The sequence below is a fragment of the Neolamprologus multifasciatus genome, chromosome 3 (genome assembly GCF_963576455.1).
Source record: "Neolamprologus multifasciatus chromosome 3, fNeoMul1.2, whole genome shotgun sequence".
In the NCBI taxonomy this organism is placed as follows: Eukaryota; Metazoa; Chordata; class Actinopteri; order Cichliformes; family Cichlidae; genus Neolamprologus; species Neolamprologus multifasciatus.
The window spans coordinates 27,965,304-27,986,698 of record NC_140441.1 but is presented as its reverse complement, the minus strand read 5'-3'; the positions used below and the strand labels follow the sequence as shown (position 1 = coordinate 27,986,698).

The following is a 21,395-nucleotide window of genomic DNA, read 5'->3' as shown; positions in this document are numbered from 1 at the left end:
CTGAATGAGGGACAATTCCATTTTTTAAGGAATCATTGGCAACTTTACTAACTAACCTTATGAATAAAATAAAGTTCACTATCAGTAACATCATAGCACCCACACAGCTGTATAGAAACTCCGTCATGCTAGCTAGTACGCAGTACGAGTTATTCTAACTGACTGTAAAAAGTCAGCACAACGAAAATAAACTCCACCTAAACTTGGTGTATATCTGACCCAGATAGACTGCAGGTCATAACTTCTTACCTGAAGTTCAGTTCACCTGACACTCGGACTGGCGGCTGCCTCGGGTCTCTCCTCCTCCTGCCTCCCCTTCCCTCATCCACCTGCTGGCCTCTGTGGAAGCCCCGCCATAGCCACCACCAAACAACTGAGTTATTTTTACACATCGACCTGCATCTGGCCAATCCACCACCTCTCATTGTTCATGCCATTACAAAAAAAAAAAAAAAAAAAAAGTCACCGGGCATATGCCCGGTATGCCCGATGGCCAGTCCAGCTATGTTAACTTGCAACCAAATCTGCAGCTCCATACAGCAATGTTATGACTTAGATGATATTTTATAACTCATAACTCTTATGTTAGCTCCCCTCAGTAGCATACTGTCTGAAATATTCGATGGCTGCAATAATTCTTTAAGTGTTATTTTTTTCCTTAGTATTCTAATTTCACCGAAGTTTACTAAACTCAACAAGCTTAATATTGCTTAACGGGACATTTATTCTGTCCTCATTTTCTTTCACCGAAAAATTGTTTCCTGCAGTGCCGTCTTCCATGCTTGGCTCTCCTACCTTTGCTAACGTGATGCACATAGCACAGAAGTCGATGCTGCATTCACTTACACTCAGATATCTGAGCTTCACCGTGAAAACATAATCGTACATTTGATATTTGATTGAATTTTATTGTTTTACCTTTGGGGTGGCACCTGGGGTGGCCAGTCTGGTTGGGGGGGGTGGCCTGTGCCCCCCCAGGCCACCCCGCTGGACACGCCACTGCTGCTGGCCTCCACCACTTGCTAATGTTACTGAATCTGTGGAAGCTCCGCAATAGCCACCACCAAACAACTGAGTTATTTTTACACATCTCCCAGCATCTGGCCAATCCACCACCTTTCAGTGTTTATACCGTTAAGGAAAAAAACGAAAAGAAAAAACAAAACAAAACCCATCGGCCCATAAAAACGAAAAATCACCATGGCCCACCGGGCAAATGCTCGGTATGCCCGATGGCCAGCCCAGCTATGGGTCTGGCCTGTGTACCTCTCTGGATGGTTTCATGAGGGATAGCATGCTGTTGTATGGTGGATGCTGGGGTGGCTGTATGGGGGCTCACCGAACCGACAAGCTGGAGTCAGAAACATATTTTTTGTGGTCATTATATCAAGTAATTGTAACCCTAATCTTGTTAACATAAATATACTTGGAAAGACCATAAACTTTAGTCTTTGGAACTTAGAACTGATTTTAGAAACAGCCATCAAAATGTAAATCTATTTCTTCTCAAAACATATTTAGTTTTCTGTTGAATGGCTTGATGGTGCAGTGGTTAGTACTGTCACTGGGTTTGAATCGGTTGACTGTGGCTTTCCTGCGTTGAGTTTGCATGTTCCCCCAGTGCCATAGACATGCACGTTAGGCTGCAGGGGTGAACATGAGTGTGATGAGCTGGAGATCTGAATGTTGTCCTTTGTCGGCTTGGATAGGCTCCAACCCACCACCGGCAAAGTGGACGAGGAAAAGAAAGTTATTTTAGTGGAATAACAGTTATTAGTGTAAATTGAAAATTTTTGTTGATCCAAGTAGGTTATTTAGCATTAGCTAATTTAGTGTGCCCTCCACATGCTTTGAATTTTAATCTTGGCAATCATGCTGAATGCTACTGACACCCTTTAACAAGAAGTCTGGGCTCTGGGGAACCCGAGTGCCCTGGAGGGACTTTCCCTGCCGGATACACGATGGACGGGTGGCAGAGGATCGTGTGCCTGGCGGGACTGTCGATCGAGGACGCTGAAGATATCTACCTATTCGGAACCATGGTAACAGGGTTCTTGCTTGCTTCTTACGACTGCAGTGAATGCTCAGAATAAGACCTCTGAGTGTATGTATGTTGGATTACATCAGGAAAGAATCAACTCAGAACAACATCTTTGGGCGGAAGCTGGATTACATCTCGGATCAGTTGGCTGCGGTCATGACGTCTCAGAATCTGCTATGTGAGCAAAAGAGTGACAAGACCACGGAATCGACGGCTAATAACATCACGGAGAAACTCGCAGCTATTAACGGGAGATTGAGAGACCAGTGTCGGAGTGTTAAAAAACAGCTTGAAATTCTCATGAGTTGTTTGCAAAAGAAAAATTACCATCATAATGCGGCTACCCCTTCGGCGCCAGCTGTGGGCTCAAGGCCGGAGCTGAACAAAAACTCCCTGATAACGACTGTGTTGAGTCTGTTCCTTCCCATTCCATCAGGGCCACCTGGGTTGGCTGGAAGACTGTTTACTTAGCCTGGCAGGGCGAAGGACACTGTCTCAGCTGAACTATGGACACGCACACACATACATATACTGATACTGATAAGCACTCACTGACGCATCACCCTCCCTATCCAACGCCACCTCCAACGCTTACCTCCCCTCTGATGTGGACATCGAGTCAGCTGGAGGCACAGTCGAAGATTGCAGCGGTCCTAGATAATATTTTTAAAAAAGCACAACTTAAATGAAAAACTAATTTTAGAAAGTAACTAAAAAGAAATTGACTGAAAAAGTTGGCAGGAAAGAATAAAGCCGTTGTGGTTTAAAGATAATCAGCTCCGCAATCATGCATGACAACAATCATTCCCGTTTGTCATACCTAATTAAAAGAAGACAGGCTAATTATTTTTGTTATTTATTTATTTTTAGTCAGAATGCTTCAGCAGTATCACCTAATCCAGGGGTAGAGAACGTTAGTACTCGAGAGCCGGTGTCCTGCAGGTTTTAGATGTGTCCTTGATCCAACACAGCTGATTTAAATGGCTAAATTACCTCCTCAACATTTCTTGAGTTCTCCAGAGGCCTGTTAATGAACTAATCATTTGAGTCAGGTGTGGTGACCCAGGGTGAGATCTAAAACCTCCAGGACACCGGCTCTCGAGGACTAACGTTCACTACCCCTGACCTAATCAATGAATTCCTGATGGGTGTGCGGACCAGAGCTTCTGCAGAGTAAAGTATACGGACCATAGAAAACGTGGACAATGAAAACGAGCTGGGCAACACTACACAATGTGAACTTCACCAAATGGAGCCTTGTTGAAACCAAGTAATTCTGCAGGCAATGAGTGGTGTGGAATAACCAAAACATATGTATGTTGTGAAGGCGAGTAAATGACTATGTGATTTTTGCACCAAATGCCAATACACTTTAAAAACTGTAATTACAATAAACAGCAACTTTCAAATCTTAGTATTTCATGCTTCCTTCCCTCCCACCAATGAAGAAGACAGAGATAAATGTTTATATAGTGAACATCATTACTCTCAGGAACAAAGCTGGGAAGAGAGGTCAAGATCTGTGCAGACAGAAGCACACTGACATGGCATGCATGCATGTCAGAAGCACTAAGAATAAAAGAGTGTTTTTGTCTCTTACACACATTTCTTAAAACAGCAACTTGAAGATAAACTTCCATTAGCCCTGGGCCGGACCGCCTGTTATTAATGACCAAAACCTTGTTCAAACTTGTCTCTGAGACTCTTACTGTCTGCTCTTGCAGAACTCCCAAGTCTATTTCTATACATTAAGTTCTATTTGTAAATGTATTTAAAATCGATAGATACTGTGACTGCATATATAAATTTAACATTGAAATTACTAATCATATTCAAACTGATGATTTAATAATGATTTACACATTACAGTTACCTGAATGTTAGACAGACAAGAAGGTGAAGCTATGTGTGGTAATAGTTGACAGTGTAACGGAGCGGAGGGTGATGTCTTTTTTTTTCCAGTGTTCGTTTAAAGGAGGGGAAACCTTCCTCCGAAACGGATAGAGCAGTGGATCCGCCAAGGGAAAACACACAACTTTAAAACTGTATAATTAAAATATAATTTATTATATTTAAATAGTTAAAAGTATAAAATGAATTAAAACAACCCTGGCCAGGGAACAACACAATAAAAATAAATAAGACACAACATTAAAATCCGGTGGCGTCCGCCACAATATAAAAGTCACTAAAAAGTTAAAAAATCCAGCGGAGCGGTGCAGGGGGGGAACCCGGCGGCGTCCTCGCCTTCCTTCCCACGTTCTGCGGCCCGGTGCGCTAAAGGAGGGAGGCAGCGGCAGTTACTATTCTTCCGGACAGCTTTCAATTGTTAACAAGGGAAAGTCCAGAGACTTACCCCGGGTGGGCAGAGCTCTCAACTCCGCCCGCCGCTTCTTTATAGCTGTCACTCGGCACCGGCCCGTCTCGTCGCCTCCAATTCTCCACAGCCGCATACTCCGGTCTCGCGCTGCTGTAGCAATCGGCCACTCGCTCTGCGTCTCTCGATTGCCGGCGCTGTGTCTTCCTTCTGTCTTGACGCTAAGCTCCACCAGCCTTCCGGCTTGCAGGCACCGCCGCCTGACACCACCTGCCTGCCGTCTCTCAAGCCTCTTTCTCCCCCAAAAGTGTTCCTCAAGCCTTCCCTTTTGTGTGGTCTTCCAGGCCCTCTTATTGGCCTCCGGGACCTTCCAGGTGTGCTCAGGTTGGTAATTAGGTAGGGGCGGAGTCTTTCCAGGACAAGTCATCCAATAATACCGTAAAAAACATGCAATAAAACTCATAAAATATAAACCAATGTACAATATTAAAATATTAAAAACGATAAAATACAGCAAAACATGCATAGTAAAAAAAACTAAAAACTTGTCCCTTTCCACCCCGTGACATCCCCCCACACTGAAAGATTAGCAGTCCCTGCTAAGGCCCAGCTTCCAGTCATGTGGTCTTCTTGGAGTTCGGTTCCTTTTTCTACCCCCAAGCAAAAATATAACACAGTGCGCCATACAGTCCGTTGCCACAACGAGCACTCTCTCCCACGTCCCCATAGCATAACTACCCGGAAGCCATAAGGTCCTAAGCTGCACCCGGCTGCTACCGTGGGGATACTTCCAGGCCTAACCTGGCTTTGTGCTTAGTCCCAAGCACTGCTGCCTAGCAGCAAATTACCCCACATCCCGCAATCCTGCAGCTGACCTCCCATGACGACCTAGGTTGGACGTTCCTCATTCATTCTTGGCCAACACTCATACCTGTGCACACTGTCCGTACCCATTTGCTCAGGGGGCCCTTGGCTAAAACTCCAAATCCTCCATCTTCTTATTTGACCTATTCCTACCACGGCAATACTGGGGCACCAAAATACACATACATCATCAATATTACTATTCCCCTGACTAACCCAACTGCTCTTGACTCCGTATCCTGTCGACAACGCCAATTATGTAACGGAGGGAAGGTGATTATTTTTTTCCAGTGTTCGTTTAAAGGAGGGGAAACCTTCCTCCGAAACGGATAGAGCAGTGGATCCGCCAAGGGAAAACACACAACTTTAAAACTGTATAATTAAAATATAATTTATTATATTTAAATAGTTAAAAGTATAAAATGAATTAAAACAACCCTGGCCAGGGAACAACACAATAAAAATAAATAAGACACAACATTAAAATCCGGTGGCGTCCGCCACAATATAAAAGTCACTAAAAAGTTAAAAAATCCAGCGGAGCGGTGCAGGAGGGGAACCCGGCGGCGTCCTCGCCTTCCTTCCCACGTTCTGCGGCCCGGTGCGCTAAAGGAGGGAGGCAGCGGCAGTTACTATTCTTCCGGACAGCTTTCAATTGTTAACAAGGGAAAGTCCAGAGACTTACCCCGGGTGGGCAGAGCTCTCAACTCCGCCCGCCGCTTCTTTATAGCTGTCACTCGGCACCAGCCCGTCTCGTCGCCTCCAATTCTCCACAGCCGCATACTCCGGTCTCGCGCTGCTGTAGCAATCGGCCACTCGCTCTGCGTCTCTCGATTGCCGGCGCTGTGTCTTCCTTCCGTCTTGACGCTAAGCTCCACCAGCCTTCCGGCTTGCAGGCACTGCCGCCTGACACCACCTGCCTGCCGTTTCTCAAGCCTCTTTCTCCCCCAAGAGTGTTCCTCAAGCCTTCCCTTTTGTGTGGTCTTCCAGGCCCTCTTATTGGCCTCCGGGACCTTCCAGGTGTGCTCAGGTTGGTAATTAGGTAGGGGCGGAGTCTTTCCAGGACAAGTCATCCAATAATACCGTAAAAAACATGCAATAAAACTCATAAAATATAAACCAATGTACAATATTAAAATATTAAAAACGATAAAATACAGCAAAACATGCATAGTAAAAAAAACTAAAAACTTGTCCCTTTCCACCCCGTGACAACAGTATCACTGTTTTTCTGCTATAATGTTTTTCTTTAAGTTGGAAATAATTCTGAGTGATCAAGGGATGATTGATTTCAAATTCTATTGGCAAGATGACAAATAAAGTGGTACCTTTCAACTCCAAAAACAATCTGAGACCACCAGGTAAGCGGCTATAAGTAGCTCCCTGTAGAAAACAAAAATCATATTGCACTTCAACTAGCCTTTACTTGAAAAAAATGCATAGAGACATTTAAAAATGTCTTTACAGGATACTGACTTCAGGTGTTCCCATGGAGTTATATGGAGATGTGGTCTGCCTACAGTAAAATGACGTGTGTTAACCTTTAGTTTAGAGATTACCTGTCAGTGCACCTACCAACAACATCACCTCAGAGCATGCAAATCCATCTCATTGTGATTGATTTCCATACAGTGTGAATGTTTTGGCACGTTGCATGCTTAAAACAACCACAGACATTACAAGGAAGCCACAGGATACACAGTGCATCAGATCAGGTACTTTCTAAACTTTGATTATAAATAATTATTTACATGTACAAACATTTATTTATTTCTATTAGTTGCTTTACTGATAGTTACAACAGTTGTTTTTAGTTCTAATGTCTGAATTCCTTGTAACTTATAAAGTGTGATTTTGTGTTACATAATTTGATGTACTTTCTGCTCTTTTTGCAATCGTAAACTCTTAATCTGTGGAGGTAAAAAACTTTTGCTTTGATTTTTGGCTTTCAAAATTTGATAGTATCCTTATTGGATTTTTAGAATATAAACCTGCAATTATAATTATACTCATACTTTAAAACTGTGTAATTTTCAGGTACCTATACTTTATTGGAGTATTTATTTTTCTGACAACTTTTTACTTTTACTCCCTACATGTTTAAACAAATATCTGTATTTTTTACTTCCTGTGTTTTCAAGTCGTTACTTTAGGTTCTTTTATAACGTTTACACTTGCGACTGAAAGTGGGCTGGAAGGAGTGCTGGTAGGGCTGTGCGATATGACCAAAATCTCATATCCCGATATAAGAATTTTATCGTCCCGATAACGGTATAAAATCACAAAAATGTAACATTTTCTGTAAATTCTGTGAATCTCGGGCAGCTCGACTTGCGGGAAGTGTTTCCAGCTGTGCGTCATGTAGCTGGAGTCGAGTGTTTTAACAGATGCATGAAACTATACATTTTTAGACATAAGTTGTAACAGCTGCCGTTTTCTTTGAGTATTTATTACACGGCGTGCTGCGGGGAAAAGCCTGTTCTAACGTTTGAGTCTAAGGTTTATTTTTTTTAGCACCTGGCGGCTCTTTTTTACTTCTCATCCGTAAATAATCTGCTCTTTCATGCGATTCAGTTTAGTTTGAGAAGTCTCAACAGGATCTTGAGCTTTATTGTGAAAGGTTTATGTGGTACATAAACAAGCGGACACTCGGTGTTACCGTCGTTGTTGCTAACCACAACGCATAAAAACAGGCGCTTGTCCATCAGTAGTGTGGTTATAATACATATAAGAGAAAGAGAGAACTTTAGGAAATTAATATAGCCACTACAGCGACCATCAAAACGGTGAAAAAATATTGCCGTAAACAGTTTATTTTGTGACACCACGAAACAAACGATAGTGTAAAATGAAACGATAGACGTTTTTATATCGTCATCCGATATATATCATTATATCGAACAGCCCTAAGTGCTGGCATCTTTAAATTTAAAATCTATAAATGGAGAGACCCTTTTATAAGTGTCAGGTAATCAACATTTCAAAAAAAACCATCAGCAAACACACAAACTGTTTGTGTGCAGTTGTGTTGCACAGTGTGTTGATAGCTTCGGGTCAAGCTGCTGTGAACTGGGAGATTTAAGAAAAGACAAAGGAAAGCAAGAAGAGAGGTTACATTTATTAATAAAGGTTGTAGAAAGGACAGCTCAGTGACACTTGATAAAATGCAAATTTAAAGCTTATAAGTTTTGTCTTCATTTTGATTGTTGTTGGATTCTTCTCTGTATGTTTTATTGTCGCCTCTACCTTACAATATAAAGCTATTTGAGGCAACTATTGTTGTGATTTAGCGCTGTATAAATAAAATTGAATTGACATGAACTGATTACATATTCAAATCAAATTCAAATTCATCACACACACAATCATACACAGTACAACATGTAGTGAAATTCTTATTGCTGTGCAATGCCCGACCATTAAACTACAGTAAAGAAATTTACATAATTTACAAATTTTAAAAGTTTACAGAAAAATTAAATAGATCAATTTACAGTATTAATTTATAGAGAAAGAGGTAATACAAGTGTATAATAGATTAAAAAAAAGTCTAACAGATGTAAAGACTAAACTAAGAATTAAAGGTAAATTATAAGATAAAAAGAGAATGTGCAAATAAAAAGTGTGCATTCGTTGATGTGATGTATGAGAGTCCAGACTACACCTGGTTCAGGGCCTGAATAGCCTGGGGGCAGAAGCTCCTCCTCATTCTCCCTGTTTTGGCCTTAAGAGAGCAGAAGTGCATCCCAGACCTCAACAGTGAGTAGAGTCCATTGTTGAGATGGGAGAGGTCCATCATAATCTTTCTGGCTTGGAAGTTCAGAGCGAATGCTGCATGGCCGAGCGCACCACTTGTTCTTTTTCCTGTGCAAACTACCGAGTAGTTTCACGCAACATTTCAGTAACACAAAGATACTATAGCTGAGTTTAGATATTCTGTCTTTGTATACAGTAAACTGTTGGCGTAAAATGAAATTCACTGAAGCTCAATGGCTTCATTATTTTTATGGTGCTTTTGTAAACCTTTGATTATATTGTAATATATCTATATCATGGCTAAAGCACTTCTGGATGGATGCTAACTGCATTTTGTTGCCCTGTACCTGTGCATCTGCAATGACAATAAAGTTGAATTCTATTCTATCTATTCTATTACCAAATAATAAATTACCATGTATTTTTTGAATTCATTCATAGTTAATATTCTTTGTAAATATATTAGGTGCAGTGTATGACACAACATTTCTCTGCCTGGTAGGCTTTGAGACTAAACAAATAAGGATAATTTTCCATTCAAAGAAATTCTCCCAGTTGACTTCAGCCATATTCAAATTCTTTCTGTGAATTGCAGGAATGTTCTTTGTGCTTTTGACGACCAAGACCAGGACTGCAGAGGTGATGACTGTGTCACATTCAACAGGTAACTGAGGACACCCCGGTGGGCCTCTAAGACGGAGTCTTTCAAAAATATAATGTGTTGATGACTCTACTGGATATCACACGGCAGCAGACACTCAAGTTTAATGAAACCAAGCAGGGCAAATAAAGAATGACAGGTTTCTGAGGGAGTGGAACGAATCGCCATTTGAGTACCAAGGCTCCAATAACTGCAGCTAGTGACTGGATTCTGTGCAGCCCAAGTTTGTTATTTTTTTATTGATCAAAAATGCCAGCTCTAGAGCACTCTACCAGCAGCAAAAGAAGAAGCCCTTTTAATTAGCAATTGACAGCCCTTATCATACCCAGCTGCTGATAAGCCACGTCCTCATAACCTTTCAGTGTGTGTCCACACTTAACAAAACAAACACCCTATGAAGATTTATATATCATATTTTATCATTAAAAATAATTATAATTTTTTATACATAATAAAATATGAGTTTTTATTCTAAGTATCTATGCAAGTATGTGCAAAAGTTTTCCTAAAGAGCGGTGAACTGGACATGTGTGTGCTTAATAAACTGGCAAATTACAGCAGGATATTCCTATCCTCGGTCAGAAGGCACAGGTGACTTATATGATGAAAGAGAGGGTCCACAGCAATGATAATTTGGGTTCCTTTAATCCAAAACATCTTCAGAAGTGAATTTGTGTGAGTATATGTATGTGTGGTTCTGTAAAATAACAGAAATTACAATTAGCAAACAATTAAAGTCAACCAAACTGGTCTAAATAATACAATAAGGGTTGAACAGAAAAATCTAATTCAAAATGACTAAACACCACCCCCTGGTGGACACAAATGGGCTTCTGCACAGGGATAGACTCCATCTTTACTTTGGGCAGCTCAGTCCATAAGGGTGGCGCCATTTTGGTCAAATCAACATGAGTAACTACAGTTGTGTCTCGTGGCGACACAAACCACTCTATATAAGTATCACACGACATACATGGGCGAGTATAGGATGAGTTACAACCATAGAACAAATACAAGGCACTTACTTATCATTCACGCACACGCACGACACATGTTCAGTACAACAAACCAGCTCCACCAGCGCTATCCGGTCGTTAGGGTGATGACGTGATGAATCCTACTTCCTGGCCTAAAGTAGTCTGCGTTTAATTTGGCTTTTGTGTTGTTAACATGTTTAATGTTTTGTATTTTCTTCTATTTAATCTCAAAAAGCTCCTAAAACAGTCAGTGATTACTGTTGACCTCCCTCAGCTTTTATTACCGCTAATCATTACCGCTAATCATCAAGCTCCGTTTTTAAAACCTTAGGATGTAACTACAGCCCAGCCCATGCAGCAGCATATGAATGACTAACCTCGTATTATGGATGGATTGTTATCCTGGATGAAGTTTGGTCCTTTTACAGCATCCTGCCATGCGATTACATTTGTTCCTGACCGACAACACTCACATTAACTTTTATCGAGTGGAAAAAAAAGTTAGCTTGTTTATATTATGCTAACATAGCTGTGTCGCTAGCGGTCACGTAGCACATCATTATATACCAGTTAGCCAAACTTCAGTAACCCTACAAACGTCACTACTGTTTAGATTTCTGTCTTCATTTATGTTGGAAGTGATAACAGAGCTGTACGTTTTAATTTGTTTCCAAAACACCGCAGTCAGGACATGCTATATTGTATTTAGATAGAAGCTAGCGAGCTAACTTCCTGCTAACTTCTAACTCCGTTAAATGTCAAATTCCATTTTCATGGATGCCTGGATGTTAAACTCAATTGTTACACCTGGTAGAGCAGAATGCTGATCATTTTATTAAAGATGAAAGACTTTAGACAGTGTTTTATCTCTCAGTAATGCCATAGTGAGCGTTTGATATATGGACCTGCAGCGGAGTTTAGGCCCAGACACGGCTAGTGACGTCAGACTTAACGACCAGATAATGGTGAACCAGTGCAAAAACAAACCCAGGATGGGAGGAATGTACCATCTTAGCAGTAGTTAGAGGGGGTCCGTGGAACAGTCTATATACACAAATCACAGGGGTTTTATACAAGTGGAGTGCTAATAAAGTGCAAATGCACCTAGAATGCATCCACTATTAGTTAAAACAAACATAAAAATTACTCCAGGTAAGCAACGAAACAGGTCTTGGCTGCTTGGCTTACACGGGTGCCCCTGCAAAATGATCCAGATAAAACCTCAGACACATAGGACACACATGGATTATGGAATAACTAGAACTGTACAAGAGCAACAGGACCCTAAGGCTACGTTCACACTGCAGGCGAAAGCGCATCAAATCCGACATTTTAAGGGCGATCGTGGCTCAAGAGTTTGCCTTGTAATGGGAAGGTTACCGGTTCGAGCCCCGGCTTGGACAGTCTCGGTCGTTGTGTCCTTGGGCAAGACACTTCACCCGTTGCCTACTGGTGGTGGTCAGAAGGCCCGGTGTCCCCAGTGTCCGGCAGCCTTGCCTCTGTCAGTGCGCCCCAGGGTGGCTGTGGCTACAATGTAGCTTGCCATCACCAGTGTGTGAATGGGTGGATGACTGAATGTAGTGTAAAGCGCTTTGGGGTCCTTAGGGACTAGAAAAGCGCTATACAAATACAGGCCATTTACCATTTTTTGACCCTATGCGATCCATATTCGATCAATATGACAGTTTGAACAGCACAAATCTGACATTTTCAACAGACATTTTCCACATTGGATTTAGATCTGGACTTTGACTGGGCCATTCTAACACATGGATATGTTTTGTTTTAAACCATTCCATTGTTGCCCTGGCTTTATGTTTAGGGTCGTTGTCCTGCTGGAAGGTGAACCTCTGCCCCAGTCTCAAGTCTTTTGCAGACTCCAAGAGGTTTTCTTCCAAGATTGCCCTGTATTTGGGCAAGGTTCCCTGTCAGCTTCCCTGTCCCTGCTGAAGAGAAGTACCCCTAGAGCATGATACACCACCATATTTGACAGTGGGGATGGTGTGTTCAGAGTGATGTTCAGTGTTAGTTTTTTTTTTTTTGTAGCCTAAGCCTGCTTTAAATTTCTCAATAACTTTATCCCTGACCTGTCTGGTGTGTTCTTTGGACTTCATGGTGTTGTTGGTCCCAATATTCTCTTAGACAACCTCTGAGGCCGTCACAGAGCAGCTGTATTTGTACTGACATTAGATTACACACAGGTGCACTCTATTTAGTCGTTAGCACTCATCAGGCAATATCTATGGGCAACTGACTGCACTCAGACCAAAGGTGCAGTCAGTACACACACCCCACTTTGCAGTTATTTATTTGTAAAAAATGTTTGAAATCATGTATGATTTTCGTTCCACTTCTCACGTGTACACCACTTTGTATTGGTCTTTCACGTGGAATTCCAATAAATTGATTCATGTGGCTGTAATGTGACAAAATTCTGGAAAAGTTAGAGGGGGGCTGAATACTTTTGCAAGCCACTGTATGTGCAGAAATTGATAGACTGCTGCAACAACACCTACTTGCTCTGTAGCCGCTATTTTTACTTCGATAAACAGAGCACGTTGTGTGTGACGTCTTCTTTTGCACATGCGGGCCGCTTTGAGGGCCGTGAACCATTCCCACTAGAGCGCGTTTGCTGTCACATTTTATTTGTAGTGTGAACAACCAGACAAAAAAAAATAAAAAATCGGATTTGATCAAAAAATTGGAACTGAGCATTAAGACCTGCAGTGTGAACGTAGCCTTTGAGACTTCATTAGGAATTCCATGGGAATGTGGTAAAAAAAAACAACCCAACAAACATTAGAGTCCATCAAGGCAAGAAAAGTCCTTGAATGGTTTTATTCTAAACCTGTCATCCTGAGACTTTATGCTAAGCTGAAGGAAGGAGGCCTAGGACTAGTGAGTGTCAGAACCACTATCCAGGATGAAATGTTATGATCACAACTGACTACAGAGGAAGAGGCGCAAGCAGAAGAACTGTCATGAAAGGACAAACCCAGACACAGCATGTACCGCTGATGGAAATAAGTGGCTGATATTGAAAAATCCTAAAAATAGTGCTTAAAATGAGCTCTAAGCACATGATAGATAGATGGATACTTTGGTCTATCACACCCGGCAGAGTACACCAGGCGTGTATGGGCAGATGTGCCCTTGAGACAATCAGCACATCAACAACAGCTGAGTGCAAAATAGCTGAATTTAGGGAGCTACAGATTCCCACGGCAGAGTGCACAATGAAACATTTTCTCTTTAAATATTCTTGTTTTTTTTTGTTGTTTTGTAGAAAAGATGTAAATCAATTAGAACAATGCCGTATTAGTGCCAGACCATGTTATTAAATCATGGGGTGTACTTAGTTTGTCAAAGGACTTACTTACAAGTTATGAATGTGTATATATACACATATATACATTTTAAAAGCATTTTTACATGAGCTGACTTTTGTTGCATTATAGGTAGTCTAAGCATCGTTTCTGTAAACTTTTTATAGCAGTTTTAGGAATCCTGTGATTATATGACACTGATTTGCTTTTCTTTCTGAATGACTTAACAAATTTGTGTTAGTGTGATTTTAGTGTATAATTACCCTCAACCAAATAGTAACATTTAATCTTAATTAATTTTCTTAATTTCTTATATTCCACTTACCTGATGACTGTCAGTGGTTCTTTAAATCTTTTGTGATGCATCTTTAACCAAATACATTTCAATTTCTCCTAAACTGCTTTGCACACTGTACAAGTAAATGGACCTTCAGATCTACAGAAGGTGCATAGATAAAATATATCAGATGTAGTGGACAATATCAAACACTTGTTTAACTCTGTGTATAAATTTTTAAAAATATAAATTAGTAAAGGCAAAATCTATATCTTTATTTCAAATTGTCAATAGGTGTATTTAAAAAAGGTGTTCTTTTGTGTTTCTTTTTTCCAGACTAATTCATCTTAATACACAAAATCATGAATATGAAGAAGACATTTTGTGAAAACAAAATCTTTTTTATGAATTCAATAAATAAATAATGTCAAAGATCATAAGATTAACTATGAAATAAATCAATGTAAACTATTTTGAATCCTCTCTGTGCATCTAGTTTTAAAAGCCCATTACTGCTACCTATTATAATGTTGTAAACTGGGAAGCATCTTGTGGGATCAGGGAGAGCCAAGTGACAACCAATCAGAGAGATTTAACACCCAGCACTGGCTAATTTGCAAAGTGGGCCCAACGTGTCAAAGAAACTGAATAAGAATAATTAAGCTTTGTTTTCTGATGCAAGCAAAAAGTACACTGTAATATTCAAGAATCAATAAATGAATCAATTGCCATTTGTATATATTTTTTGACTGATAAAAGTATCCTGTCAAAATATGATCTTGAGAAACAACCTGGGAAACAAACAAACAGACAAGAGTAGACAACAGAATAATAGGACAATAAAGATAATACCAAGGTTTTTAAAGCCTTAACACCATAACTATAGAAATAGATAAATATAATATCTGCTTCTATAATTTCTATGGAAATGTTAAAGTTGTCCATTTAATTGGTGTCATTAATATTGGGATGAAAGTTTACAGATTTTGCTTTTAAAATAATTTAGCCAGCTTGTACTTCTTCTGTAACTTTATAGTACAACATACTATAAATGATCACAACATTCAATTCAATTCAATTCAATTCAATTAAATTCAATTCAATTCAATTCAATTCAATTTTATTTATATAGCGCCAAATCACAACAAATGTCGCCTCAAGGCGCTTCATAGATACAGAGAAAAGCCCAACAATCATATGACCCCCTATGAGCAAGCACTTTGGCGACAGTGGGAAGGAAAAACTCCCTTTTAACAGGAAGAAACCTCCGGCAGAACCAGGCTCAGGGAGGGGCGGCCATCTGCTGCGACCGGTTGGGGTGAGAGAAGGAAGACAGGATAAAAGACATGCTGTGGAAGAGAGACAGAGGTTAATAACAGATATGATTCAATACAGAGAGGTCTGTTAACACATAGTGAGTGAGAAAGGTGACTGGAAAGGAAAAACTCAATGCATCATGGGAATCCCCCGGCAGCCTACATCTACTGCAGCATAACTAAGGGAGGATTCAGGGTCACCTGGTCCAGCCCTAACTATATGCTTTAGCAAAAAGGAAAGTTTTAAGCCTAATCTTAAAAGTAGAGATAGTGTCTGTCTCCCGAATCCAAACTGGAAGCTGGTTCCACAGAAGAGGGGCCTGAAAACTGAAGGCTCTCCCTCCCATTCTACTTTTAAATACTCTAGGAACAACAAGTAGGCCTGCAGAGCGAGAGCGAAGTGCTCTAATAGGGTGATATGGTACTACAAGGTCATTAAGATAAGATGGGGCCTGATTATTTAAGACCTTGTATGTGAGGAGCAGGATTTTGAATTCAATTCTGGATTTAACAGGAAGCCAATGAAGGGAAGCCAAAACAGGAGAAATATGCTCTCTCTTTCTAGTCCCTGTCAGTACTCTTGCTGCAGCATTTTGGATGATTCAGTGGATGACTGCTTGTTATTGTTCTGCATGTTTTGGCTGCAGGAATTTTAGTAATGCTTTTCATGACTACCACCAGGATGGCACTGGTTTCGACAGGGTCCAGTAAAACAGGTAAATAAGCACACTGGTCAGTATGCATACACACGCACGCACACACACACACACACACACACACACACACAGAGAGACTTTAGTTATGATCGTGGCAAACATGTACTCAATAATTATCGTCATCTCTTAAAGCTGCATTGGCACACCATTGTCTCTCTAAAATTTTTAAACAACATTGGAACAAACTGAGAATTATATCTCGGCGTCTGTGTGTAAGACTGGATAATCTTGTGTTTTAGTGCAGTACCACTTCATCAATGAAACCCTGACTTGGTATGAGGCTCAGAGGTTCTGCAAAATAAAGTACACTGACCTTGCAACCATAAACAACATGGATGAAGAAAATCAGCTGGTCAGTACATTGGACAGTCAAGCGACTGCCACATGGATCGGACTTTACAAGGGAAAGAACAACAGGTGGCTGTGGTCTGATGGGAGCGGCATAGCGAGCTTCACCAAATGGAGCTCTGGTCAGCCAGACAACTATGGCGGCATAGAGTCGTGTGCAGAGATGTATGATGACAGCTTCTGGAATGATATTCCATGTGACTTAGCCAGAGATTATGTGTGTTATGAAAGTGAGTAAATTGCAATCACACTTTTGAGAGTGATTAAAATGAACTTTCTGGACTTAAGAGTGCATGCTACTTTTGCTCCAAAATCTTGATCTGTCTAATAATTTTAATATGAAATATTTATTGATGATGATAAATTTAATCTATATTAGTTTTATTAGTAATTATTATTATTAGTTCTATGTAAAAACAAAAACAAACAGTAATCAGGTGAGTAACACACAAAATTGTGTAAGTGTTTATCACCAGAAACATCATGGCTCTGCTGTTAGTAATTTGGCTCTAAATCTCTTACCTGACTATTTTTCTTGGCTGAAGATACAAGTCTAACTCTCTTTTATTCATTTCTCTGTGTGTCTCTAGTTCAGCAGGATGGCAGCAAGAAGTATGTGGTTTACACACCGGGGCAAACCTGGCAGACCAGTCAAGATCTGTGCAGGCAGAAGCACACTGATCTGGCATGTGCGCCTACAGACAAGGAAAATGCAGCGATTGCTGCAGTTACCAACAAAGTCTGGATTGGTCTGTTTAAAGATGCTTGGGTTTGGTCAGATGGAACAAAAACCTCCTTCAGGTACTGGAAAAGAGGCGGAAGTTATAGTGGAAACTGTGTTTCTGTGGAAGGATCACAGACAGGACACTGGATACCAGCTGACTGTAACAAGAAAGCAACATTTATTTGTCAAGGAGGTAAGTTCCTGAAATACACAAGTAATAAATCACTTCCTAGAAAAATGTGATACAACTGTTGTGTTCATTCAAGCTTCAGACCATGGGTTAAAAAAATAATAAAAATCACAATAATAACTGATGTAGTTCCGTATTTGTCTTCTACAGACGCCAAACTAAAGAAGATGGTAATAAGGATGAAGGTGAAGTCTGATGTGGATCTCACGGACTCCACTGCCTCCAGTCAACTCCTAATGAAGGTACAAACGTAGATTCAAGGTTCCTGGTCTCTTTACTAAGAATTAGCTACAAAAAAAATTATAAAAGTAAGCAAAAGTTCTTTATTTTGTTCTAAAACAAAAAGAAATTTCACATTTAACATGATGTAAAAACATTTAGTCATGATTATTACCTGTTTGTTACACAAACAGCTATTTTCTTCTATAATGTCTTTTTTTTTTTTTTTAAGTTGGAGACCATCCTGAGAGATCAAGGGGTGGCTGATTTCAACCTCGCCTGGCAAAGTGATAAAAATGGCAGTGTCTTTCAGCATTAGCTACAAACCACGGAGAAGACGGGGACGAGATGCTCACTGCAGACTGTATATATCATGCATCAATTCAGCTAGTTTTCATTTGAAACATACAAGTCATTTTGTGGAAAGAAATATAGTTTTAAAGCAAAAACAAGTTAAATATGTTTTTCTCTTTCCAGGATGCTGACTGCAGACGTGCCCATGTTGTTTTACTGTAGCGCTGATGGATGGATTGTTTAACTCTCTATGTGGACGTCACATTTTGGGTTCTTTAAACCAAAATACCCAATTTTGCTCTACAAGGGCCTGATATCCACTTACGAGGACATTATACTGCTACTGTTCTATCAAAATTTTAAACGAATATCCTCATTTGTCTTAGAAACAAAAATTGGGTAAAAAAAAAAAAGAGAAAATCTGATGATTATTTGTCCCATCGGGTCCCAATCAGCCCAAATATCAAAGAGAAATTAAAAATGCATGCTGTGGAAGAGTTCAGGTCTTAGGAGGTTAAAGATTGTGTCTCACCTCATTGAATCTAGGTGGGAACTATAGGTGGGAATAGTACTTATATAACATAATATTGACTAAGGATGAAAATTAGCTTTCTCTCTCCATTCCTATCACTGGAGAGAGAAAAAAAACATGTGGCCTCTATAATGCTACAGGCAGCCACTTGTATGTCCACAATAAAGTATTTTTTCTGAATTTTCAACTTGTAATTCATATTTGTTTTGACTTGGTATTGATTTTTGATTCTGATTCCCCATCCAATCCCCTACACTCGCTATTGTCTTCTAAAAAGAAATAGCACTATTAAATTTTTTTTTTTTTTTTTTTTTTTTTTTTTTTTTTTTAATCTCAGAAGTGTTTCCTAGACTTCCCTGATGATGGTGATACTTCCACATGCCAAACATAAGGCACTTGAAATAACTTGCTTAATATTAAAAAATATTTACACATAATTGAAATGTAATCCTCTTTTTTTGTTTTTAATTCAATAAAACATACTTTTAATTTTATAATTATGGTGCAACACATTGCTCAGTGTTTATATAGAGAAGCTGATGCTATTTACCCACTCTTTCTTTGGCAGTTGCATTCATGGATTATAAAACTGTAAACCTTTTGCTTTATTTTCAACCACTTTTAAAATCTTTCAATATAAGTCTTATAAGTGCATTTTAGAACACATGATGATTGGTTTTCAGAGGTAATCCACACATGGGCCAGCACAGGACCACCAGTGTGTTTGTAACTGGTCTTGTGCTTGTGCACCTCTGGCAAACCAGATCTGGGCCACCAAAGGCCCGTCATTCTTTGCGGTATGTGGGCCATGTGTAAGCACATCGTGTGGGCCAAATCTGGACTATACGAATTTCGCTCTGTGGGTAATAGCTGAGAGAAATCAACGACTGACTGGTGGATGTGGTCTGAGAACATTGGAGAAATTGCCATTTACAGCTGCAGTAACAACAAAGGGGTCAGTGACTGTGTGGATGGAATAAGAAGGGTTTGAGAATTGGTACTCTGACATTTGTAGCAGCTTGAGGCTTTTACATGCTTTAAATGTGACTCGCATGCAAAATCTAAAAAAATGTTCTTCCAGTTAACAACTATGGGAGAAAACACTAAACCCTGTATGCTAGCCCTACGCTACATCATGGTGAAATAATTCTTAGAGCCACTGCAGGCAATATCACACAGACTTTGTCAGTGTTAAAACTATCGAGGAGAATAAAGAGGTTATAAAGAATGAAACAGCCACAATGTCTAGATCAAGCTGTTCAAGACACCTGGAAGTGGTCTGACAGGATCTTTTGGAAACCAGAAAAGACTGATGCCAAAATATACTTCTCCACCCATCCTTGCACTTATCCTCATCTGGGTTGCAGGGGGACAGATAATCGTTCATACTCTTGTATGTAAAACACAAAAACAAACTAATTAACATATAAAAAATAAACATGGGCTATATAGGGAAGTTTGTGTCAAACGTTATCCTAAGCAAAGCCAACAAACTATTAGTTGACCCCCCCAGTTTCAATGTAAATCTTTTATTCTCTTTGCTCAAAGAAGGCAGTCCCTCAAGATTCTCACCATTTAAAGCAATGAATTATCAGGGACTACAACATCAAGTCCTTTTACTAAATCTTTGCTCAAAGAAGGCAAAAATGCAAAACAGAGGAAACACACAAAAACGAGTGGCTGTCGTTATTCAGCGCTATATAAATAAAACTGAATTAAATTGAACTGAGCTGAACTCCCACTGCTGTTGCATAAAATCAGTTGGTAACTCAATCCTGCAGAAGTATGCTGTACTTACCACACACACGAACTGAAAGTGAGATTAACTTTTATACTCTAATTTTTATATCACAGTTTTATTCACATCTACAAGAGCAGGGTGTGTCAAATTTCACAATGAGTTGGTGAGCCAAGAAACATAAATGAATCAATTACAAGATAGAAAGATTATGATCCATTAGGTTATACCGTTGCCATAAACCACGCCAACCTGCTACTCATTTTGTTTTGTTTCCCTGTAAACTTCATGATTTCAAAATACATCCTAGTATTTCTAAATGAAATGAAAATGAAATATTCACACAGTTTCATTTTTAATACAGATTGTTGAATCAGTTGGTAAATTTGCAGCCCCACATACTATATGCACATGATCACTTTATTTTCCATGATCAGCTGCTTCTCCACTGTCTTTGGTAAATTATTCCATCATTTAATTCCCTTTGCTTAAAGCACAGTTTATCCAGATAATGCATCTGTCAGGTTTATATTGTTGATTGTCATTTATGCTTAGAAATATTTAACCATATATGCTGTGTATAATCGATTGTGTAGTGATAGGATGTGTGATCCTTAGGAGTCTGCAAAGACTTCGTGTGTGTTCTGGCGTGCACACTCACAATCTTAGGGTCATGGGAAGAGGTTGTATCTTTTCTTGCTGATATATAGTATAGCAAACACATCTATATCTGGATCTATCTAACCTGCTGGACTTCCAGACCAGCAGGTTTAGGGAAGTTGTTTATGGGGTCTCACACACACACACACACACGCTTACACAACGCACAGGCAAGGTACTCTTTGTGTGTATGTATATGTCATATGTGAATGAACCTATGTATATTCATTAGGGGTGCAACAATACTCGTATCGATATTGAACCGTTCAATACAGTGCTTTCGGTTCGGTACGCATATGTATCGAACAATACAAAATTTTTAATTTATTTTATCAACTTTCCTTCTGACGGTGCTGTCTGTGTTGAGAGCTCAGTGGATCTGGGCTCGACAGTGCAGCCTAGGCGGAGTAGTCGAACGCAGATTCACTGAGCGCAGGGC

General features: G+C 39.9%; 1 protein-coding gene and 1 long non-coding RNA gene across 2 annotated transcripts; one reads left to right on the top strand and one right to left on the bottom strand.

Moving 5' to 3' along the window:
• Window positions 1–4,659: 4,659 nt before the first annotated feature.
• LOC146522420 (uncharacterized) lies at window positions 4,660–6,112 on the bottom strand. Its single transcript, XR_014871198.1, has 2 exons — window positions 5,908–6,112; window positions 4,660–5,828 (listed from the first exon to the last, which is right to left on the bottom strand). It is a non-coding gene; the product is annotated as an uncharacterized LOC146522420 (long non-coding RNA).
• Window positions 6,113–6,739: 627 nt separating this feature from the next.
• Window positions 6,740–20,865, top strand: LOC146522419 (macrophage mannose receptor 1-like). Its single transcript, XM_085154872.1, has 8 exons — window positions 6,740–6,937; window positions 9,574–9,642; window positions 16,183–16,251; window positions 16,491–16,829; window positions 17,190–17,516; window positions 17,664–17,755; window positions 17,965–18,096; window positions 18,210–20,865. The coding sequence occupies exons 1-7, from the start codon at window positions 6,877–6,879 to the stop codon at window positions 18,049–18,051; spliced, it is 1,044 nt and encodes a 347-aa protein (XP_085010998.1). The 5' UTR covers window positions 6,740–6,876; the 3' UTR covers window positions 18,052–18,096; window positions 18,210–20,865.
• The last annotated feature ends 530 nt before the right edge of the window (window positions 20,866–21,395 follow it).